This window comes from Dryobates pubescens, chromosome 9, assembly GCF_014839835.1.
Source record: "Dryobates pubescens isolate bDryPub1 chromosome 9, bDryPub1.pri, whole genome shotgun sequence".
NCBI classification, from domain to species: domain Eukaryota; kingdom Metazoa; phylum Chordata; class Aves; order Piciformes; family Picidae; genus Dryobates; species Dryobates pubescens.
In genome coordinates this window covers 29,770,123-29,795,311 of record NC_071620.1, presented here as the reverse complement: position 1 = coordinate 29,795,311, position 25,189 = coordinate 29,770,123, and the positions used below count along the sequence as shown (strand labels likewise).

At 43.5% G+C, this 25,189-nt stretch overlaps 1 protein-coding gene across 1 annotated transcript in view; it reads left to right on the top strand.

Moving 5' to 3' along the window:
* Positions 1 to 25,189, top strand: part of GMDS (GDP-mannose 4,6-dehydratase) — a 370,458-nt gene that overhangs the window by 275,097 nt on the left and 70,172 nt on the right. The window contains exons 8-9 of the mRNA XM_009903807.2: positions 9,494 to 9,612; positions 19,688 to 19,784. Coding sequence (XP_009902109.1) covers positions 9,494 to 9,612; positions 19,688 to 19,784 — 216 coding nt within the window. The remainder of the gene's footprint in view (positions 1 to 9,493; positions 9,613 to 19,687; positions 19,785 to 25,189) is intronic.

Here is a 25,189-nt window from a genome sequence, read left to right as displayed (position 1 = left end):
GTTTATAGGTGATTATTTAGGAGTGTAACCGTTTGGAAGCAGGTAGCAGCGTGAGGAGAGAATGCAAAGCATGACACAAGAGTTCTGGGGATTTGGGGTGGAAATGTAAATTATAAAATAGAAATCAGGTTGATTTGATGCAATTATTTCACTCTGTCTCCCTAGATTTCATGGGGGGTGGGGTGGAATTTACTCCCCCCACACACACACTGTTCATAAATTTTACTGCACTGCTCTTGCTTTTTTACTCTTACTCTCTTAAAGGCTTGCTCTTCTTCCTTCCCAATTACACCCTTAAACATGTATAAACATTCTGAAGCACTGATTTATTATTGCTGATCCTGACTGCCTGTGCTCTGGCAGTTCTCTGGCTCTTTCAGCACTTTTGTTACAGCACTATTCATGGCTTAACCTGAATCAGGGCCGTTCTCTGGGTAAGCACCAGGCAGGTCCCTTCAGACCTAAAAGCCTGGAGTGGAGAGGCCAGCAGGCTGAGGAGGCAAGGTTCTCAAACGGAAGGAAGGGAGGAAGATTTGGAGAGAGAAAGTGGTTGCCTGTATAACAGTACCTGTAACAGTTTTTTGGTGTGGAGACCAGCAGTACTTCAATCCATGAATCATGCTGCTGCTCTGATGCCTTTCAGAAGAAACACATCTTGTGCTTACCTCTGTCTGAGCAGTCCAGGAAGGAAACCAAAGCAAACAGGTGTCAGAAGCACAAACCAGGATCTTTTTATAGCCAAATGTTGCCCCGTAAACATTTTGTGATCAATATCTACATTGTGATCCTTATTTGGGGGCTGATCACTTTGCTCCAGTAAACATGCCAGTGCTTGACTTGGAAGCCTGGTCTGTTTGCTTGTGGTTGGGTTGTGGCCCCAACCAGTCATTCCTGGCACAGGTCCCCAAGACTCCTCTGCCCTCACCGCAACCTGGGCACACCCCTTTGCTTCAGCAGTGAGTAATCCCTTCAAGTGGGAGTCTGCTGCTTTGTGAAGAGGTATTTTGTCTTTCATTCATATAAAAATAGCAAGGAAAATTAATTCTGGAAGGGGAAAAAAAAAAAGGGAGGGGGAAGTGGGTCAGATATCATTCAGGGCTGTCTGCAAGGTGGTGCCTGGGAAACATGTATTTGTCGTATAGCTTGCCTAGGTAATACCAATCAGCGTGGTTAAAACCCACACAGATTTGCTGTAGCCCAGATTTGCCTCATTTTTCCATGTTTAGTTTTGAATTTGCCTCCCTTTTTTCTTAAGCGGAATTTAAGGCACCCCTTTGTTAGCAATTGCCACAATATCCTCCAGAATGAAAATGAAAGAACCAGGGCGTGTATCCATCCTTTCTGTATCTTTTCACTTAAATTACTTTGTGTCACGCACGTCACTTCCAATTTAACCATTTGCAGAATAAACAAACCATTGCAGGCCCAAAAATCTGCCCAGATTTTTTTTTTTTGGCCGGGAAAAGAGACTGTATTAACTCTTCTTGCCGATGAGTTTTCCCAACAAGCAGCTTTACTGTTTCTTTCTTTTTTTTTTTTTTTCCTTTGCCTGCAGCTAGCAGCTAAAGATCAGTTATAAAACTGTATACAAATACTTTCACATGTTGCAAGAACAATATTTTGACACTCAGTGACACAAGGAGGGGTGGGGAGGGGAAAGGCAGCAGCAGTCGAGGTTTTGATAACACAATGAGAACTTTGTGTTCAGCCGGGGCACATGTGAGAAACATCGTGTTGCATTAGCAGCAGAGGTTGACCTGTAAGGTTTATCTGGATTATAATTCTTGTGGTTTTTATTAATAAAACTGCCTCCTAAAGTTTCATGAGTCCTCCCTGAGATCTGTAAAACAATCGGCCTATCTGCTTACAAGAGAGAAGCTAGACAGTGTTTCCTAGTGTTTCCTACAGATGTGAGGGCTTTTGTTCCAGAGGACATTGATATTGTTTTCATTCAAGATGCTCCACACAGATTATCAAGTACTTTATTATCTTAGTAACTTTATAATTGTTGGATTACTATCTTTAAATGTATCAATATGCTCTTTTAACTTTAAAGAAAAAACAGGCACACAAAAAATGTGGATCTGAATATAGTCCAGCTTTGAACAAGTTCACATCTACAGCCAAGCCGTGGGATCTGACTCAGTCCATTTGTACTTCAAACTGCTTCTGTGTCCACTAATCAGCTGTAACTTCAAAAATCCATGAGAAAGTTCATAAAATGAGTCACAACTCAGTATCCCCATAGCCATACCGTAGGAGACTTCTAATATCTATATCAGTAAAAGTAATTTTTACTGTTCATTTACTTTCTCAGGATTCTTCAGGTAGATTTTCAGTTGCTTTCTACCAAATTATGTGGTTTTCCTCTCAGAAGAAAATGTTTTTCTCTCCAATCTATTCTTCTTTTATACCTTTTCTGTGGGTGATGTAACTGTCTATGGTCTGCAAATGTCATTCTCCTGAATGGAAGCAGCTGCCATGTCACAAGTGCTCAGTGTCTCCTCTGTGTGAGTAAAAGGGACAACGCTGATGGAAAAGCTTTGTGCACAGACATTAGAGTCCTTCTGCTCAGCATTACACTGCTAAGGAAGAAGCTTATCAATGTGTATTTAAACTGATGAGATCTGATGGATACATAAATGGTGTTCAAGAGGGGTTTTTTTCCATGAATGGAGGGTCCTTGAGCCACAGATCTTCCAGAAGCACTGTGATTTTTGGTGCTCTGAACAAACAGGATGATGACTCTTCAGGGAAGAGGCAGAGGCATGTGCCCTGAACTTCCTGGGCAGCACCTCTTTGACTGTGGGCTTTGACAGAGGGTTGAGCTTAGGAAAGTGTCACTCTGGTTGCAATGATAGACAGTGACCTCAGTCATGAACTTCAGTTCGCCTTTCAAATGCAAACTGTAGCAGCACAGTAAGGTTCTTGCTTATTGGGTGTGCACCCTCTGTAACTGAGCAGGAAGGGTTGTGTGTGTTTTTAGGGGAAAAATGCGTAGGAGTACATTGATGATGCACACTGTTCCTGCTGCCACTGGCTTTTAGGCAGCACTGGAGTGCCTGGCAGCACATCTCTGTGGTTTCCTTTGGCAGGAGCGTCCCAGCTGTACTCCCCTGACCTCACAACAGCATCAAAAACAAGTGTGAAGACAACAGTTGTTCATTCCACTTCATACCCATTGTAGCAGGGTGCACAGGATCATGCCCAGGGCTTTTCTCTTGGCTCTGGGGCCGGGGCAGTTTATACTTTACCCTGATCACAACATTCTTCTGCTGCACTTGAGCTTGGATAGTGCTCTCCAGCCATGTGTGCTGTGCCCCTATGGTGTGCGAAACACATGTAAGCAGAGGATTTTCCCCTGTGTTGTGTATTGTATGTATGTATGCATTGCTGTCCATTTATATAATCTTCTTATATAACAGATGCTCATGCCTACTGGGTACACCCAGTACACACCTACGCTTTCAACAGTTGCAGAAGTCAATCAGATGTGGGTGATTCAGCCAGTGAAGCACCTTTTCTTCCCTCCCTGCCCCTCCAAAAGTAAATAAATAGATAAACTGGAACTCAGTTTGGGTTCAGAACTCTGAGCTGATGTCCCCAGCCTCACTTTTCCAAAGCACGATCATCACTTGTAGCGGCTTGAGAAACCACAGACAATCAGCTGGGCTGTGTCAGAAAGAGCTGAGTGATGGCATCTGGAACTGCTTCCCATCCATGCAGGCAGGAAGTGCGTGGGCATGACATCTCCCCAACTTGCACAGTGCAGAAGATGCCAAGAAGCTTCTTTCCCTGCCAGTGCAATTGAGTCAGGACAATACAGAGAAGAAGGTGATACAATGCTACTGTCTTTTATGTCAGAAATAATGAGTGAAGGAACAGCAGGCATGCCAGGCCTTTGTGCTCACCATATGGGGAGAAAGTTCTTCATCGCTGCCACATCTCTGTAAAGAGATGCTTTGGCCTCACATTCTCAGTTCTCTCTCTCAGTGGTGACCCCAGCAGGATGGCTAGGTTTGGGATCACTAGAGAGTCCATGTCCATACCACAGAACTCTTCTACCCAGTCTTAGACAATTGGGTATGGAATATTGTAAAGGCAAAACATCTATAAATAGTGATAATGTGCTCCTGGGTCTCTCTGGGTGGTAATGTTTCCCAACTTAGTCAGAAATGGCTCCCTAATTGTTGACAGCCTTGAGGTAACCCATGCCCTCCACAAGTGATAATTGTGTAGAGCTGGACATTCACCAATCTGCTGCTTTGTCTCTTAAGTGCATGGACAACACACCCTGCATCAGGCTGTGACTATCTGTTCCATCATTTAAACATCACTGAATTCAGCTAATTTTTATTTTGTGTGTGCATGTGGAATGCAAAGAATTTGTTCTCCACATAAAACCTAGAAACATGTATGAAAGGGGTTTTTTGACAGCATAGGGCTTGGGAAAAAAGTGCTGTGTGGCAGTGCAGGACAAACAGTAATTAGTGACAGCATTTTCCATGTATCACATCTTGTGTCTGTTCAGTCATATCTCCGGTTTGAGTCTTGCATCTGGTGGAAGAAAAGACTTAACACATTCTCTTGAAAAATCATCTTTTATTTCTAGAGCAGAAATCAAAGTCCCAGAAAGTTGGATGTGTTTGGGTCTTCCTATTAAGTAGGAGATACCTGATTACAAGCCCATTTTAACAATTTACAGTGCTTGAGCAGACAGTGAAAGAGAAGTATCAAATACAGAGGGTTAAACATAACCTAAACTACTGACTCTTTGCTATCCATGGGTGACAACCCAGCTAGTAAATTTTTTCTCACTGGGATTCTGAAGTGGAAGTTAATGGTGAAACACATCTACAATATACTCCAGATGCTCCAGACAAGCAGACACAACAGTAGTGGCATGTAGAGAATGTACCTATATGTACATGGTGTTAGTCCATCTTGGGTTGTCTCTGCTGCTAGTCCAATTGTGAAAGCAAAGAAGTTTCTGCAGGGAGAAGACTGGTTCATGGTTTAGGCATGCTGCTTCAAAATGTTGCTTACTCCTGAAAAGGGAAGAGAGGAAAGATGGAAGTGGGAAGGTTTTGGCAGAGTCTGTGTAGCTCAGGCATGCAAAACAGATATCCCAGTCCATGTAATCACGGAAGCGTGTCTGCTTGCTGGGCTTGCTACGTATCTCTCTACATTTAGGTTTCTGTCCTTAAATGTAAATGCCATATTATTGCCTTTAGACTTCATGAGTCACTAAACCAGAGCCAAAAAGAGCTGAAATATGAAAAATATGTTTTGTTATGCTCACCATTAAAGGAACGGCCTCATTCTAGGAGAGATGAAGCCTGAGTTGTTTACACAGTAGTTTTCTCTTCCTTTTCAGCATTTCCCCACTTTTTAACTGCATAGAGCAAAAAATTGTGGAGAGGATAGCAGGATTGAATGGGAGTAAATTCTTCACTTGCTGCCAGCCCATCAGAAAAAAAATACAGGGAAATTCACAGTTCTCCATTCCTGCACCAGAAAAATTCCAAAAATACATGACCTTGTGATGGTTAAAAGATAGCCGAGAGCCAAGGCTGGGTGCTGTTTTCATCCCAGTTCAGCCATGTCATGGGTCATGTGGTTCAGCATGTGAACAGGAAGGTGAGAATGGGTGAACTTTTGCCTCAGTCGTGCAGTCCATCAGCAAATAAATGGAGCAGATCACTCTGCAGCTGTATCGGGAGGTGAACGGCTGAATACCTCTCACACAGGGGCCTTTGTGTGCTGGACATGATCTAGCATCATGATGGGACGCACTAGGCTGAGGCTTTGTAGCAATTACTAACCCATTATCACGCTAGAACATGAGATCATTTATCTTCTAATTCAGAGTGTCACCTGTTCTTCATTTGCCAGTCAATAACCATTAATTACTTTCAGTGGAAATTTAAACAAAGCTTTTCCCCTCTGTTAAAACCAGTAAGCCATTCAGTTACGACAAATAAACCTGGAGCTGTGCCCCTCTCCCTCCCCCCTTCTCAGTCTGGGACAACATGAACTTTTGAAGGAAATGCCTAGAAATTGATAGGTCAGGGGCCTTTGTTAGTCTGATGCAGGGGGAAGCGCATTCCTGGCACTTGGTTGGAGGGAAGGCGTATAGCTACTGCTGGTATACAGAGCTCCTTGGTTGTCATGGACTGTACCTGTGGAAATATTTGAATGAAGAGCTTGTTCAAAGCCTCTTCTATCTTCTGGCTTTGCTTTGTGGTTTTTCTTTTTGCAGACTGTTCACTCAGATCCATTCAAAGCCCACAGAATTTGGCTGCCTTCCTCAAAGCAAACCAGAACTATCTCTTACTTTGTTCGTCACTTTAGCAGGTTCCTTTTGTCATACTTGATTTTACTGAGGTAATGGTGAGTGCCAATAATTGTGAAAGCCAGAAGGGAAAAAAAAAAATGAAGAATGAATAGTAAGAGATTCTCAAGTAATCATTAATCTAAATGTTCTTTCCTGGTAGGAATGGAGGCAAAAATTGCTTTTAGCAACTCTGTCTGCATTGTTTATAAGTTGATCCTGTTAAAGTTGTATTTCTAAGACATATTTTCTTGCTCTTTGGGATGGTAGACAGGAGCTGGTACATAGAAATGCACAATACTTGGTGAGAACAGTTGTCAAAGGCTGGATTTCTGTTAGTATTATGTAGCTGTCTCCTTCAGTGTGGTGCCTGTTAGAGAGTAAAGAGAAACTCCCAACGCTGTTTTATATCGATGCATAAAATTGATGTGTATATATTTTAAATGCCTGCTGAGCTTTTGAATGTCTCATCGTAACATCCACGCTAAAACTGTGTCAAATGAATCACAACACTGAGATGTTTAAAAGTGGAGGAGTGGCAAAAAGTTAACCTAGGTCTGACTCTGCTTCCAATTAGACATTTTGATAATTCTGGACAAAAGTGTGTAGTAAGTAGCAGGTCTTTCTGCTAATATTGCAGATTTGGTCAACCCACACTTGGGATTCAGATTTTACCCCTCAACTCTGTCAGGGATGACACTGCAGTGCTGGGTATGTTTAAAACAAAACAAAACAAAAACCCACCAGCAACAAAAAAAAACCCCACACAAAAAAGCAAGACTTTGAGTTCATTCTGTACAGCAAAAATCCACGGAAGTTGGCAGGAGGACCTGAGTATATTCTGAATATCTAACCATGGAAAGCCTTGTTCACTCCAAGAGTGCCTTCCATAAGTAAGCTTGGGCTGCTTAATAAAAGCTAGAGGTCTGTGAAATCAGGGACTAAACTAGGAGAGTCAGAACTCTCAATTAGTTATTTTAGCCATTCCTTTTACCTTTTTGCAAGGCTGCCGCAACTGTGACTCCTGCAAGCTTGTCCAGTCATGAAGAAAGAGTAGTTGGTGATTTATGGCAGCCTCTCAAATCATCAAGAAAACCAAGAAAGCTCATGTGAGAGATACGAGTTAAGACATCTCCTCCCCACAAGAGGAGTTTCATCAGCCAGCCGGCTATTTCTGCGTCATTGGCTGAATGCTCAACCCTGGAAAAGAAAAATAAAGCTGCTGCCATTGTCCTGCCCAGCAGGTCATATCCCTAAAGCACAATTCATGTCAAGAACTCACGCAGCAGTTGCCCGAAACCCAGCCTTCAACGCACGTTCAAGAAGCAGAAAGGTTCAGAGGGAACATGTTAATAAAATCTTGTCAAAACTTTGGAAGATGCATAAAATAATAACTGGGAAGAAAAATGACTTGCAAATAGAGCCATTTAAGTGGAATGTGTCGCCTCACTGTGCTGGACACTGATTTATGAAGAAGGGAAGGGGGGAGAATTGAATGTTTCAGGTGGTATTTACCAGGAGAAACCGAGCTGTCCCAAAGCTTTTATTAATCTGATTTGCAGAGTATCCACTACCATCAAGGGACCTACTAAAATTGTTTTCTTTCAAGCTGATGTGCAGAGGTCAATGCAAATAGCATTGTGGATGACTCTGTGTGAAGATGACAGTCCTTTTTACCATATGGAGAGAAAGCTGAAATATTTTGGGTTTCCTTTTCTGGTTATTTATTAAGCAAAGATCATGCCATACAGGTATTCCCTTTTCCTCTCCAAAGGAAATTAAGTGTTTACATCATTTTGATTGATCTAAAGTAATAATTATTCTGTCTGCCTGCAGCTCCAAGCCAGTCACATAGCCTAGCTGCTAAAGCAGTGGCTTGCAGGCAGAAAACCAAGGTGTACCTGCCCTGGTCCCTCAGACAAATCATGATTTTTTCCATCTGCTCTCCTGCTGAGTGATCTGTCCATCCTTCTGAGGCTGTGCTCATCTATCATCACTTGTTTGTGGGAGGGGCACCTGGGGAAAACACTGCTGTGGGAAGCAAACCGGCTCCCCTAAAATACAAATATGCTGACAGCCTCTTCAAGTTTTGCTTCAAAACCTATTGTGATTTTTTTTGCTGCTACACAAATGGTTCTCTGGAAGATGTTAGTGCTTGTCTTGCTTTTCTACCAGGGTTTTCTGTGGCCCTGTGTCAAACACCACAGGTTCTCCCATGGCTCTTTCATATCATATAATCATTAAGATTGGAAAAGACCTCTATAATCATCAAGTTCAATGATCAACCCAACACCACCATGGCCAGTAAACCATATCCTGAAAGTGCCACCATCTACATGGTTTTTTTTAACACCTCCAGGGATGATGACTCCACCACCTCCCTGGGCATCCTGTTCCAATGCCTGACCACCCTTTCAGTAAAGAATTTTTTCCTGATATCCAATCTAAACCTCTCCTGGCACAACCTGAGGCCATTTCCTCTCATTCTGACACTTGATAGTAGGGAGAAGAGGCCAGCCCCCACCTCAGTACAATCTCCTTGCAGGTAGTTGTAGAGAGCAATAAGGTCTCCCTTCAGCCTCTTCTCCAGACTAAAAGCCTCAGTTCCCTCGGCCACTCCCCATATTCATCAGGAAACACAGATTAACTTGATCAAATGGACTGTTGACTGTCCTTAGTTACTTTTAATTAAAATCTCATCCAAAGCAAACATGGCAGAAGGAAGAGCTAAAAGGACCCATGTTTTCATGTTTTAATGTGCTTGACATCATTTTATAACAGACAGACATTGGCAATCTGGAGTGAAACATTGCAAAATGTGCTTTTGCTCATATCTGTGTCAATTTGTGCCATAGTTTGAACCAGGAAATCTGTGCTCCAGAGCGCTAAAACAAGTCTCAGTGTTCAAAAGTAAACACAGTTAAGTCTCCCCTGCTGTGAACCAAATTGGAAATCAAATACAGCATTGTTTTCTATAGGGGGAAATAACTGAACTTGTCTCAGGGTTACAGTGAACTGGTGGACAGTCACCACATCAGGTGAATGCTTGCTTCCCCAGCTAGGGGTCCAAGTCATTACTTCCAAATCAAAGGTGCCATAATACAATGTAATGTACCACTCACACATGCACTGAACCCAGCTCTGTTTGTCTTTCTGCAGGCCATGTGGCTGATGCTGCAGACGGATGAGCCTGAGGACTTTGTCATAGCCACTGGGGAGGTCCACAGCGTCCGTGAATTTGTGGAGAAGTCATTTAAGCACATTGGGAAAACCATCGTGTGAGTACGAACATGAGATAGCAGCCAGGGGCTGAATGTTTCTAGCCTGTTGCATTTGCTGTGCTACAGAGCAGTGTTTCTGTACCTTCTGGCTTTTTTCCCCATCACACTGAAATTCTGTACCATGTGAGACCTCCAAGGCATGACTGATGCCACAGCAGGCGTGTTTTGTGTTCTCTACATCATGAGAGAAACAAAATAGGTGAGAACATCTTGATTCTTTATTCCAAGTCTTCATTCCTGGGGCACAGATGCCCCTCAGAGATGTTGCTTCTCATCACTCTGCTGCAAAAGGAGGGGTTTTTTTTGCCTGGTTCTGTATTTTGCAAGATTCTCAGATCTCCACTGCCCTTCTCCCATTCTCTGTGGTCTCCAGGGGTGACACCTCCCACCCCTTTCCTTGCTGTGTGACAGCCCATCAACCACACCACAGGGATTAAGCAGACATCCACCCTATCCAATTAGCCCTTCCTCCTACAAGCCATCAGAATGTTGCAGTGGGTGCAGAATGTTTACAGTGCATGTTCCACATAGTTCGATTGAAAACACCAAATTCCTTCTCAAGGCCATGTAATAAAACCAGGATGGCTCGGGGAGCGCTTTCTGTAATTTATATTTTTATTGTTTATTATTTTTTCAATTTCCCTCCTTCTGTATCTTCTCTGGGCCCCATCCATCAGCATACCAATCTCAGCTGGAGGAGGGAGAGGAAAGCCACAGGCTCTTCCATGACGCTAGCGCCAGGGCTGCTCCTCGGGCCATCAAAGTCACTTCTGCAGCTGGTGAACTTTTGACAGGGCCAATAAGTTTTACTTGGGAACAAAAACTTGACAAATTCAATAAATATGCAGGAGTGCACAGATATATACAATATTATTTGAACAGCCAGTGGGTGGCTGGAAAGGTAATAACATTTTCTCCTCAATGAGCTTTTAGTCTGGTTTCAATTTTTGGCATCAACTTCCAGAAAAAATTCTGATGGGGGAAGAGAGAAAGAGAGAGAAGCTGTATAAGTAGAATTTCTAGCCCAAAAAGCTTCGTTTGGGGAATAAGTTTCTCTCTGTGTTCTTTGCATTTCTTGACAGTGAGATGTCCCTGTATGATCGATCACACACACGCTGTCCTGTGTGCCCTCATAGTACTGAGGTGTGACAGGGCAAAGGGGAATCAGTAGGAGCTCTAGGCATTGCTTTAGCTTTCTTATTTCTCTCTTTTTTCTATACTTTTGCTTCTTGTGTGTACAAGTTTAAGCTAATTCTCCCTCTTAAGCATTGATAGGAATGTGCTGTGGAGTTAGTTGCTCCATCTAAGCAAAAATTCTCATGAATTTCAGAACTCTTTTGTCCCGGTCTAGTGTTGTTTGGGAAAGCAAGAATGAATGTTTAGTGAACACCTAAATTAGTTAGTCTGTGTTTTGATTACCTAAAACTAGGTAAATCTTGGAACGTCCAAATCAGTACCTGCTGAATGCATTTATCCATTCATTGAATTTGAAACTCTGTGCGCTGGTGTTGGCCTAAGAAGTCTCAGCATTCTCAAGAGTGACAAATGGACCTGTATCTTTCAGGAAGCAAATTAAAACCCATGAGAAAAACACAGAGAGAAGAGCAACTACACAAATAAAAGTGAAAGCACCTTAATGAAGAGCTCCTGTTATAAAGAGGATATAAAAGACTTATTTTAGATCTAGTTGATCCTGATACACAGTTGTGTGACTATTTAGAGAAGATATTAAAGGCTTACTTTAGATCTAGTTGGTCATAGCACACAGTTGTGTGGCCTATTTGTTTGACTTTTTGCTCATGTGGCTCCATATAGTGGACCTGGTCCATACTGGGAATTACTGTGGTCAGTGTTTGAATGGAATTATACAATCACAGAATTGTTTCATTAACTTATTGCTCTCTACAACTACCTGAAGAGTGATTGTAGCTAGGAGGGGGTTGGTCTTTTCTCCCAGGCAACCAGAACAAGAGGACACAGTCTCAAGCTGTGCCAGGGGAAGTTTAGGCTCAAGGTGAGGAGAAAGTTTTCACAGAGAGAGTTGTTAGCCGTTGGAATGGGCTGCCCAGGGAGGTGGTGGAGTCACCATCCCTGGAGGTGTTCAAGAGGGGATTGGATGTGGCACTTGGTGCCATGGTTTGGTAATCCTGAGGTCTGTGGTGACAGGTTGGACTTCATGATCTTTGAGGTCTCTTCCAACCTTATTGATTCTATGATTCTATGATAAGTCCAACAGTCAACCCAACACCACCATGACCACTAAACCATGCCCTGAAGTGCCATTTCTACACTTTTTTAACACCTCCAGGGATGGTGACTCCACCACCCTGGTTTCTTCCTCTCTCAGTTCCATGAAGTTTGGACGAGCTGTTTGGGGTTAGTTTGGTGGGGGGTTGGGGAGGTTTACAGGTATTATGAAACTTTGCAATTTCACAAGCATACCTGGGAAATTTCCAGCAGCACTTTCCAGTGCTGTAAGTGATAGCACAGCTTCCCAGTATTGCTGTACAATGAGCCTCTTAAAACTGGTGGGATGAATGGTCAGAAGGGATGCCATGGCCGGCAGCAGCTGGCTGAACTTGTGGTGCATCCAAGAACACAGGGCACAGATGCACGGACTCTTAACCATCCCTGCTCTGTGCAGTGGCAGGGGAAGTGGCAAATATGACAAAGTCTTAGCTGTCACATCTTGAGGTTTATATTAGCTATTAGGAAGAATTTCATTGCTGAAAGAGTGGTGGGGCATTAGAAAAAGATGCCCAAGGAGATGATGGAGTCACAATCCCCAGAGATGTTAAGAAAACACATAGACAAGGCATATTGGGACATAGTGTAGTGGGTGTGGTGGTGGTGGGTTAATGGTTGGACTTGACAATCTTGGAGATCTTTTCCAACCAAAATGATTCTATGATTCTATACTGTAGTGGAGGACAGAAAGAAAATCAATCCTGGCTGCCCCATCAACCAGATAAACATTTATTTTATTTCTCTTTTAATTTCCCTTCCTAACAATCCACATTAACTTACACAGCTGAAAATCCAGGGCAGCCCAAAAAGTCCTTCCAAGAAGATAACATAATACTGTCACAGCCACTCACTAGCACATGTCAGGACTGTGTCTTCCAGCTAAGCTGAGAGAAACTTTACTACATTTTTGTAACTAATGAGACACACATCTGCAGAAAGAGTGACTCTCTCTGAGGCTGACAGTGAAGCACACACAGGGGTTTATCTAACTTATGTAGGGTTTTTTCACTTCTACCATTTCTTATTCGAGAGAGAAATTTCAAGTTGTATTTATATTGTCCTCTGAATCATTGAAATTCAGTCCTTTGTACTAACAGGAAAGCCTCAGAGCTACAAATATTTTCTCCCCTATAAGGATTACACTACTTTTTCCTCTCTTTTACTCTCCCTTCTACTTATTACTAATTAAGTAGTACTTGGGGGAAACACTTCCCGCCCATAATTTGAACTGCAGGAGGGTAAATGAAACAGGCAAATGCTTGTCTTGGCTAATTTTCTGTCATTAATCTTATTACATTAGAACAGGATCGCAAAGATAGCCTGAAACCACTACAGGTCTTGGAGTTCTTTGCAGTGCTGCAAAGACTGTCTGCAAATATGGAGAAGGGGGGCAGGGGGGGGAGAAAAGAAAAGACAAAACAAAACAAAAATCCTGTTTGGGCAGTGGGAAGATTTATTGAGGGTTTTATTAATATAAGAATACATGTGCATTTGTTGCAGAGATATTCCTTGCCTCCAGGATCAGAGTTCAGTGAAAATGAATATTTAACTCAAGCCATTTGGCTCTACATAGAAATCTTATCCTCCCTAGCACCGCCAGTTGGTCTTACAAAAGATCACCCTGAAAAGGAGAAGTTTTCTGATAAGCTGTAAGGTCTAACAAAGTGAACCACTACCAGAAGTGGAGTAGTGGCCAATGCAATGGCAGTGAAAGTTGAACTGAGGTTGAACTAAAGGAGGAGGGGGTTTCAGATTTGGTTTGGCTTGGTTTGGTTTGGTTGGGGTTTGTTTGGGGGTTTGTTTGTTGGTTGGTTATTTTTGTTTACCTTAAAATGGGAGGTTGGGTTACAGAAATCATGAGATTTGAAGGATTGCTGTAAGCATAGAAAGCCAGCAATGTGTTAGTAAGGGGGGTGTGGAGACTCAGAAGAGAAGCCATGAAAAGGAATCAGCAGAACAATTGCTGTTTCCAGGTCTGGGTTTTGCCCACTGAAAATTGATGCTGGCCAGGGCTATATGTTGCATTTAACAGCTCATAAAAATCAGGAGCTTTCAGGTGAGGAGGAAGGGAACAGAACCTCAAGCAGAAACTGGAGGCATTTTGAAGAGTCATAGCTGAGAGGAGCCCAGCCAGGTCAATAAGGAGCACCACCCTGGGTTGAGTCCACATGAGTAAGGGTCCTCACAGGACTGCATCCAGTGGTGTTCCCCAGGGATCAATACTGGGTCCAGTTTTGTGGATGAGGGGACTGAGAGTACTCTCAGCAAGTTCACTGATGATATAAAATTGGGTGTGTGGCTGACACCCCATCAGGCTGTGCTGCCATCCAATGAGATCTGGACAGACTGGAGAGCTGGGTGAAGGCACGCCTCATGAAGTTCAATAAGGACAAGTGCAGGGTCCTGCATCTTGGGGAAATAACAACAGGCACCAGTGCAGGTTAGGGGCTGCCCTGCTGGAAAGCAGCTCCACGGAGAGAAAGACCTTGGAGTGCTGGTGGAAAGCAAGTTCTCCAGGGACAGCAATGTGCCCTTGTGGCCAAGAGAGCCACAAGTTATCCCAGAGTGCATCAAGAAAAGTGTGCCCAGCAGGTCTAGGGAGGTTCTTCTCCCCCTCTACTCTGCCCTGGTGAGACCACACCTGGAATACTGTGTCCATTTTTGGGCTCCCCAGTTCAAGTGAGGCAGAGATCTGCTGGAGGGAATCCAACAGAGAGCCACGAGGATGATTAGGGGACTTGAGCATCAGCCCTATGAAGAGAGACTGAGATCCTGAGGGCTGTTTAGTCTTGAGAAGAGAAGACTGAGAGGGGATCTGATCAATGTCTGTGAATATCTGAGGGGTGGATGTCAAGTGGAGGAGGCCAAGCTCTTTTTGGTGGTGCACAGTAATAAGACAAAGAACACTGGATGCAAACCTGAACATAGAAGGTTTCACCTCAATATGAGGAGAAACTTCTTTACAGTGAGGGTGACAGAGCACTGGAACAGGCTGCCCAGGGAGGGTTGTGGAGTCTCTTCCGGACACATTCAAAACCTGCTTGGATACATTCTTGTGCAGACTACCCTAGGTCATCCTGTTTTGGCAGGAGGTTTGGACTCAATGATCTCTGGAAGTCCCTTCCAACCTCTGATGTTCTGTGAGTCTGTGATCCCTTTAGTCACCATTCTCACTGCAGAGTGGATGCTTTATGTGGGCATTTAGCACACTTCAGCTGCATAATTGGCTCTTTTGGTTCAAAAGACTGTTATTACTTTCTTATTGACAAAAGGTTTTAAATGTAGGCAGACCTAATCACTGTTTCAGGACTTAAATTCAGGTCTGAAGACTGTAACAGTTTAATTATCTGATCTTATACATCACAAGAGGTATGAGAGTTTCTTCTATAAGAAGGCTGGGTAAGAATTAAATGTGGTGTTTCAAGGGAAATTCCACTTTTTTTTTTTTTCCCTAAGTGAAATGAAAACAATTCTCAGAAATTATACTTGGGGAAATATCTGATTTCAGGTCAGCTGGACTGCTTCACTTTTCTTCTAAATGCCTTTTCACAGAATCACAGAATGTTAGGGGCTGGAAGGGACCTTGAAAGATCCTCTAGTCCAATCCCCCTGCCAGAGCAGGATCACCTGTACCAGATCACATAGGATCCAGAAGGGGTTTGAATTATCTCCAGAGAGGGAGACTCCACAGCCCCCCTGGACAACCTGTAAAGAAAGAATTATTTCAAAATACTTTTTAAGGCCATTCTGAAAGGGGGGTGGGGGGGTTGGGAGGGTGTGGAATTGTTCTGAAAATGTCAAAGCTCTTTTTTTTTTTGTCATATTTTTCAGGCTGACTTTACCTGAAACTAAAACTTTTCTCTCCAGAATGTTTGGATTTTCACAGAAGCATTAATATTCATTGAGAAAACATTTTCTGTCGCTCCAACTTTCACAATTCAGGGTAGATGGAAAAGAACTTCAAAGGATTTCCAAATAACTGGGGGGGGAGGGAGGGGAAATCTGGGGATCCTGGCAGGGATTCTTTTGTAAAGTCTCATAATAACTGGGGGAGTTTAGAGTTTTGAAGCTTCATCTTGACGGTGCTGGGAATATAGCAACAACAATCTCACTGTTTTCATTGTGCTCCTTTAGAGAACAAACACTGAAGACCTGATTGATCAGGGCATGTGAAAAATAATTTACATACATCTCTTTATGGTGACATATATAGATTTAAACCCCAAATCGTGGTTGTGCAGACCCTATACCTTTGATTCTTTGGTGCACCAGAGCTGCTGGCAAGGCTGCTGGCTGAGATGGTGGCAAAGGAGGACGTGAAGAGTCAGATTTTAAGTTTCCCTACCACAGATTGCTTGGAAAAGATGTTAATGGTCTGTAATGTGGAGTCAGTTTTGCTGTTTGCAATGTGCCAGGACTAAATAAAGTGCTTTGGTTTCACTGTGTGTAGCAGCAGTCAGGCCACAACCCTGAGGACTACACAAACGGTATCTTTTGTGGAAAAAGAGCAGAATTTTCCTGATTTTTTTTTAATTAAGTTTTTGTTTGTTTTCAGATGTGAAAATACATCCTCTTGGCATGCTTTTGATTTGAAAGGCATATATTACAGTTTTATTGTCCTTGAAGAGGCTGAGCAATGACCGGTGGCTTGAAATGTTTTGAGTCTGTCAGTTCTCTGTCTGTGCAAAGCTCTAGCAAGGAGGTGAAATGCATCAGTCCATCTGTGCTTTGGTGAAAGGTTTCATTTTTAGCTGAATTCTTCACCACCTCAACAACAGATGTGCTTTGCTTTGGTCATTGCTCATTCACAGCCACTGGGACCATTTGGTCCTTCGCAGGGCTGTTCCCAACTTCCTCATTTGTTCCCTGTGTCCTCACCTGTCCACCTTACAACCCTTGAGGGGTACTCCAGCCCTTCCTCTTCAGAATATCTTCCATGCCTATGGGTGGTTTCATACCTTAGGCTTGTTGTCTTGCTGTATAGTTATAGGAAATTGAAAATAATGGGAATCTGCAGAGAAGAAGTAGAGGGGGCATTGATTGTCACTAGTATTAAGTATCCTAACAACAGTGATCTGCAGATATGGAGTTAGTATTAAATTAAATGCAGTCCATTCCCTGTAAATCCAGTGTGTGAAAGATCTTGAGGAGAAGAACTTTCTAAGCAAGGAACCTACACATGAATTTGAAATGTGGTTAGTGTAGTTTAATGGAAGTTTCTGAGGTCATCCTAAGCAATCCCAAAGGGTAGATGCAGAGGTCATATGAAACCCACTTGGTCAGTACCAGACTTGTGGTCTTGTGTGTCCTTTTCCAGCTGCAGAGCATTCTGATGTGTGGCTGATGGTGCTGGCCGAAAGAGCAAACCCGTTCATTGCTTCATTGAAGGGTGAAGCTCCCCAGATGATGTTCTGGTTATAAAGGCTTTGCAGAAGGATGCAGGCTTTGGACCCATCCTTCTGTGAGAAACCTACAAAAGGTGGAGGATCCACTCCAGGCACCTTCCTGGGAACCCTGGGCTTGGGCACATGCAAGGAGTTGGAGGATCCACTTCTCATCCTCTATACACTTGGTCCAGCCCTGATTAGCCAAACTTTCTTTAGCCAGGGATCCTCTGCATAGCCCACAGGGCTGTGTTCTTGCCTACTAGGGTATCCACCCCAAGGAACAGAAACCTGGGCGGCTTCTGTTCCTAGACGGCTGGAACTATCTCATGCCAGGGTTCCCCATGCCTCTTCCATCATGCCAGGATGATCTGATGTTACAGTATCCAGTGTGACTAGAAGATACCAAGGGGTTTGGTCGGGCTTTTTCCCTTTCTTTGTAGTTAGAAGATGAGGGTAGGGGGATTTGTTTAGTAAAGTGGCTGCTTGCTCCTGGTGTCAGGCTGACCCTCTGCAGACCTGGCAGGGTGATGTTCCAGCTGTGGGGTCCAAGGTGCCTGGAGGAGCTGGCAGTGTGGCTATCAAAGAGTACTCTGGTCACAATGAGAAATTCTTTTTTTTTTCTGTTGTGAAATTTTCACATTACTGGACTGGATAAAATGGGTGGAGACTTCTCCTTAAGCTCTTTCTATTGTTGTATAACTTTGATAGCGACACTAAGTGAGTCTTTACTGGCCCAGCCGAGCCCTCTGAAGCCTGTTGGGTGTTAAATGGGGTTCTCTGCTCAGTGACCTCCAGCAACAACTGACGTCTCCTGATCTAAGCCCTTCCTGTTGTTTCACTGGTGATGGTTAGTTTTCTATTAAGCTCATTTGAGTCCTGCACATTTTTACCCTCTGCCCTTTAAAGGGAGGGACTAATGTTAGTTTTGGCTTCTGAATGAAAACTTTGCAGTTCAGGCTCCAAACAGAGCAACTGCAAAAAAGAAAGGACGAAAATTTAAGTTATAAATTGTCTTTACCATCAAGGCATGACAATTACCAGCTGACTTCACTGTGGCTATTATCTGTTGGACACCATTTCAACATGAAGTGTTCCCAGTATCAAGCATCCTACAGGCTTTGCTCCTTACCCAAAAGTCATGAGCTGTGCTTAAAAAAAATCATGGGATTGAAAAGCTAGTATTTGGTATTTCCTTCTGCCTTTCAGTGTTTTAACCTTTGTGGGTCACATTTTCACTTTCCTCCTTATCCCTCAGGGACAGAAACTCAAAAATGAATGCTGAGATTGTCAAATAATTAAATTCTTCAAGGAGTTTTGGGTAGGGACACAAGGGAGCAAGGAGAAACCAAGTCTGTGACAAAACCCCAAGAGCTGGCAGCTAATGAGTGGGAGGCAAGAGGGACTTTGATTCTGTTGTTGGTGACTGAGGCTGAATCTAAATCACAGAGCTGATGTAAATCACAAAGATTGTATTTAAACACTAAGAGTAAAGGATTTCATCACTGCTCTTCTGTGCCAAGCTGGTCCAGAGCCCCATGATATAAACTTAGAAGCTAAAAACACAAAGAGAAGATAGAGTTTGAGTCATAGGTCTGCATTTTGTACATTCAGTGGATGAGGTTTGACGCACCTGTGTACCCTTCTGAAGCATTTGTTTGGGAGGTAGTGTTGTCCTGAGGCTCCTGGCCTCTCTGGAGGTAGAGCTGGTCACCCACTACACCATTCCTCCTCTGCTGCCCTCAAGGTTTTGCTCCAGGACAGTTGCTCACAAAATAGTTTGTGGCACAAGCAGATGACATAAGCTACAGTACATTGCAGAAACAGATTCAGCCAGCACAGATGGCTTTTGGTTCACAGGCAGGGTAGCAAGTGCTATTTACAAGACATGTCTGTGACATGCTATGTCGAGCTAAGACTGAGAACTCAAGACCTATTTCTGCTTTGTTTTCCCTAGTTAAGCACAAATTAAATTATGCCACTTAATGCTATTCAAACAGAGCTTCATGTCCACGAAATTAACAGATTAAAGAGTTCCTGAAAGTACTGGCCAAAATACAAGAATTAAAAATATTTGAAGAAACCAGCTTTGAACCCATCCACAAATGAACAACCTCCCTGTCATATTTGTTTGCAGATACATGAGACATTCTGAAATCAGGACGTTTTATTTTCCCCTAGCGTCGTGTGTTTAATTTGGAAGTCCTGCATTTCAGACCTTCCACTGAATCAAAAAAACCCAACAAAACAAAGAGACTTCAAAAGCCATTGTTGCTCCACTCGAGTCTAAACTCTGCCTTTGTTCCTATAGATAATGAGTTTATACTGTCCTGCAGGGAGGATTGACACCAGCCCTCGAGTAAATGAAAGCTGGCCAAATGCTGGTAAGATCAGAGCACTAAAGTAATTATGGGTTGATTAAATGTTTATCTTCTTTACAGGTGGGAAGGGAAGAACGAAAATGAAGTAGGACGATGCAAAGAGACTGGCAAGATTCATGTGACAGTCAATCACAAGTACTACAGGCCAACTGAAGTGGTAAGAAAATGTCCTCTCTTAGCTCTGCAAATGAATAATCCGATCACTCAGCCAATAAATTGCTGCATTTGGCCAGCATGCTGTGAAAACAGCTTAATTGCACTCCTGCTGCCAGCTCCAGGAGCTTGAAATGAGCCTGCTTGGTGTTGGCCCCTAACCGCTAGCTCCCTGGGAACAGGCAGGAGTTGGGAATGCCACTGCTCTGCCTCTGTCGCCCTTAGAGCAGGCATGGGGATGTTTAGGGGGTGAAACATCAGCTTATGGGAAACAACAGGTGTAGAATAGCCTGTTGTTCCTTCTGGTCTTGAATGCCTGTGTGGTCATCTCCTCCAGCTGCAAAAATGGTAGGCAGGAGAAGGTGAGCACTAATAGGCTTCATTTTTAAAGTGCCTCCTTATGCATCTCCAGTGTTCCAACCTCATCCAATAAGTATCTTCTGTTCAGCTGAGACCATTGTGGGTACAAAGAGCCTGTTTCAGGACTGCCTATGTGCTCTGTTTTCTTGGGTGTTTCCAGGATACTGCTCAGTAAATGCTTGTTTGCAGAACCCATCCTTACTGGAATGCCTTGGTACAGCCTGCCAGAAATGCTTGACCAGTTCATGTGGCTGATGGGACCAAACCACTAACCTCTGTGTTCAAATCTCCTGATGAGCATGTTAGGAGAGGAAAATCTGTATTTCTAAGTCAGGCAGGAGGTTTGCCATGCACAGGTGACACAGGACAGAGCCTGCTTTCTGGACTTGGGGAACAATAGCCTTGACTGTGCCCTGTAGGGATGGATGTTCCCAGGAAATGTTCTGGATTGTGGGAGGGTGATACCAGCCCTGACAGCTGCTGATGCCACATAAACTGTCAGTCTGTCTGTCTGTTCAGAAGTGTTGGCTTGATTCAAGCAACATGTGACTGAAGCACATCCATCTTGACTCAAATTGCTGGGTGGGAGTGAGGAGCTGCACATGTGGAAGTGGGCATGAGACCTAAAGTGGAAATTCAGAGAGGAATTGACACTGTAATGCTTTGCAAAAAAGGGCTGGGCCACTGGATCAGAATCAAATGCTGGGAAGTCATTAAGAGCTGTCCATCATTCTTCACTTTGGTAAGGTGTCAGGATGATAAGGAGGACACAGAGACAAAAGGACTTGCCAAACAGGAAAAGGACACTTGACCCAACAAGTCTGTGCTTTTCGAGACCCACTTTCCTTCTTTGTCACACCTCATGCTATCAAGTACATATTCACTCCTCAGAATGCACTGGCAGTATGTAGCTATTCTGAAGTCCTCACTGTAGTTCCACCTTGTTCATGTGTTCACACATGCTCTGCTGAAATAGTGGTTCTCAAGGTTCCTCATCTGTCATTAAAGTCTTCTTTTGCCTCCTGTATTTTAACTCCACCACTGTCTTCTCCTGCCCCCATCTTACCTTGTGTCTAATGTGGTCCCTACTTGGTTCTTGAGGAAACAAGAAGGCTGTGAAACTGCTTGAGTGTGATTAAGACAGAAGCACAAAATGGAGGTTGAAGTGCCTTTATCTTAAGGAACATGCAAATTAACTGTGATCAAACTCTTCTGTAAAAAGATGTGGCATCCGCCTCCTGCAGTCGAAGTTCCATTTTTAGAGCATCTCAGGGTGGGTACCCAGAATCGCTTTCATTTCATTTAATTATTTAATGTATGGACATGCTGGAATGTGTCTAGAGAAGGGCCACGAGGATGATCAGAGGGCTGGAGCACCTCTCCTATGAGGACAGACTGAAAGAGTTGGGGCTGTTCAGTCTGGAGAAGAGAAGGCTTCCAGGTGACCTAATTGTGGCCTTCCAGTATCTGAAGAGGGCTTACAAGAAGGCTGGGGAGGGACTTCTCAGGATATCAGGTAGTGATAGGGCTAGGGGGAATGGAATGAAGCTGGAGGTGGGGAGATTCAGGCTGGATGTGAGGAAGAAGTTCTTCCCCATGAGAGTGATGAAGCCCTGGAATGGGTTGTCCAGGGAAGTGGTTGGGGCCCCATCCCTGGAGGTGTTTAAGGCCAGGCTGGATGAAGTTCTGGCCAGCTTGAGGTGTCCCTGCCCATGGCAGGGGGGTTGGAACTAGATGGTCCTTGTGGTCCCTTCCAACCCTGACTGATTCTATGATTCTATGAATCTAATTCAGTGTGAATACAAAATGCCAGATGAAAATCCAGTCTACTGGAGGAAAAGCAATGAGAGAGCTGAGATGGACTGATGGGATGTGTCTCCTCCCATCACCTTCACCAAGACACCTGAAGGCAAGGAAGCTGTGATTTTGGGAGGAGGATGAGCAAGATCAGTTAACAGGAATTCTGCTGCTGAATCTCAGCTGACACAGAGTATCTGGTGCTCAGAATCTCATGTCTTATGGAGAAACATTTCTGTCTCTCTCTCTAAAATTTAACATAGTATTCTGCAAAGTGAAAATAAATATCATTTAATCTTGTGTGCAGACAGTTCTGGCAGTGCCATTACATTAGTTTTGAAAACACATTTGTTTTCTTCAGTTAGTGATCTCTGGGGTCAAGGGCTTCCATTGCAAAGCTTAGCTGTACTGAAGAGGAAACCTTGAAATGTGAGACTGTCTTCTGGTCAAACCACACAGACCCTTTGAGTGCCTTGACTTTAAATCTCTTCACTCTGCTTTTGACTGGCTTTGGGGCCCTCTGGGAGTTACTGGCCTTGGAATTGTTCCTTCTAATGCTTCTAATGCATCTTGCCAGCTATAAACGTTCTGGTGTCTTTTCTTTCAGCTTGTGTTGAAGACCTCTCAACATTTTTTCTGACCCTTGTTTAATTCAGCTTGGAAGCTCTAACCTGCTGCAAAGATTGGAGAGAAAAAAATATTGCTTCTGCCTTTTTGAAAATCAGAAGTTTTCACAGGAGTTTCATGACAGTTTTACCTTTCATACTTGCCTTCATATACTATGGAAGATGCTTTCAGGTATTTTGCAGTTTTTTTAAGCACATCACTAGTAACATCATAGTTCAGACATGTAAAAAGAAGTTTCCACTTCAGTTTATTCACCTTTCATATGTGGATCCTTCATAAATTATCTCACTACCCTGTTCTACTTTGTTACAGTCAGAATGTTTATACTGTAGGTAGCCAACTTGGATATTAAAAATAATAAGAAAATTAATTTAACATTTCTTCTAAAAGTTAAAACTGAAATTCTGTGACCCATCTCAGTCAGCCGGAAACAAGCAGATCTGTAGCACACAAGTCAGAAGCAGACCTCTCCAATTCTTAGAGAATTAGGACAGAATCACAGAATCACCAAGGTTGGAAGAGACCTCAAAGATCATCAAGTCCAACCTGTCACCACAGACCCCATGACTAAACCATGGCACCAAGAGCCACATCCAATCCCCTCTTGAACACCTCCAGGGATGGTGACTCCACCATCTCCCTGGGCAGCCCATTCCAATGGCGAATGACTCTCTTGGTGAAGAACATTCTCCTCACCTCAAGCCTAAACTTCCCCTGGTGAAGCTTGAGACTGTGTCCTCTTGTTCTGGTGCTGGTTGCTTGAGAGAAGAGACCAACCCCCTCCTGGCTACAACCACCCTTCAGGTAGTTGTAGACAGCAATAAGGTCTCCCCTGAGCCTCCTCTTCTCTGGGCTAAACAATCCCAGCTCCCTAAGCCTCTCCTCATAGGGCTTGTGCTCAAGGCCTCTCACCAGCCTTGTTGCCCTTCTCTGGACACCTTCAAGAGTCTCAATGTCCTTCTTAAACTGAGGGGCCCAGAACTGGACACAGTACTCAAGGTGCAGCCTAACCAATGCAGATTACAGGGGCACAATGACTTCCCTGCTCCTGCTGGCCACACTATTCTTGATGCATGCCAGGATGCCATTGGCCTTCTTGGCCACCTGGGCACACTGCTGGCTCATATTTAGCCAGCTGTCAATCAGCACCCCCAGGTCCCTGTCTTTAATTTTCTTATCTTTCAGCAAGATAACTGCCATTAATCTGTGTGCAGAAATGTCCCCCCCAAAATTGCATAATTGCTTCCAAACAAAGCCCATTAAAGTGTTTGCATAAAATTGCCTCTGTAATTTTTGCATGGTGGATATTAAGCTAACAGTTATGTAGGCGCTTGCTTCATCCCATTGCCCTTTCCTGCAAGGATAAAGATTAACTCCAGGTCTTACTGGTCTGCTCTGTCCCCCACTGAGCAATTGGGAGTTTTAAGTTTCTTTTTAGAAAGGAGGTGGGGGTGGAGGGGGGGGGGGGGGGGCATAAAAAGAGAAACCTTTCATCCACACATAAATGTTGGGTTTTTTAATCTTACTTTGATGTTCTCTCTGCATGTGTCACAGGGAATGACTCCCCTCCACGTGTTTGGGCAGTTCTCCTCCAGCTTGCCCGGAATAGGTTCTGCAGGTTGTGTTTGTGCATTGTATTTGGTATGGGCTGGCACAGCTGTAGCTCTAGGGACATACAGACATCAATGCAAATCTCCTTCCTTTAAGCAAACCCTGGAAACTCTGTCACAATGTGATGCTAATATTTCAGCAGTCACCTGGCCTCTTATTATTCTTCAAAGAGAAAAGGACTTGCTAACTTCTTCCTTTTGCTATGTGCCTTAAGCAATGAAGCAATTCTCTCCCAGTCCTTTCCAGCACTGATAGAAATGAAACTACATGTCGTGGTTGGGAGAAAAAAATTCAGGGCAATGGCAAAAGATACTTCATCTCATGGAGATATTTATTTTAAAATGCTGTTTCTTAATTCCTAAGATGGTCTGTATCCCTCCTTAGCAGGTTGTTTGCTTTTTGAAGGATTGGTTGGTGTATCTAAATATCTGCATATATATACACATATATATATATATACTTCTATAAACATAAATTGTACAGATCAAAAACATATATGTATATGTACAAAATATATATATATGTACCAAAAAAGAGCTTTACCAAGTCTTCTATGTGTTGCTTACACTTTACATCTGTACTCCACCACACTTGGCCTCAGCTGCCCTTTTTCCTTCTCGGAATTAAGCAGGACGGCTTTAAATTTCAGTCTCTTCAGATGTGTTTTACAAAGCCCTGCTCTCTGTTTCCCATGTTTCATAGTATTCCAGTAAAAATTCCTTGGGGCCTATCACATTCTCCTAAAGTCAGCTTTCTTAAAGTCAAAAACTTTTCTCCGCTCCTCTACATGTTCCTGCCCTAAAGAGCATTCAGAGCCTAATGAAAGCACAGTCACAAACCCCTCCACACCCCACACTTCCACCTGCATTTTCACATGAGCTTCATTTCCTACTCCGAAGTTCGGAGCTGCCTGTGACTGTGAGCTGCCCGTGACTGTGAGCTGCCCGGATGTCTGTGAGAGGAAACACGTGCTTCCCTTCCTCAAGGATCTTTTTGCTCATCAGTGTCCATGTG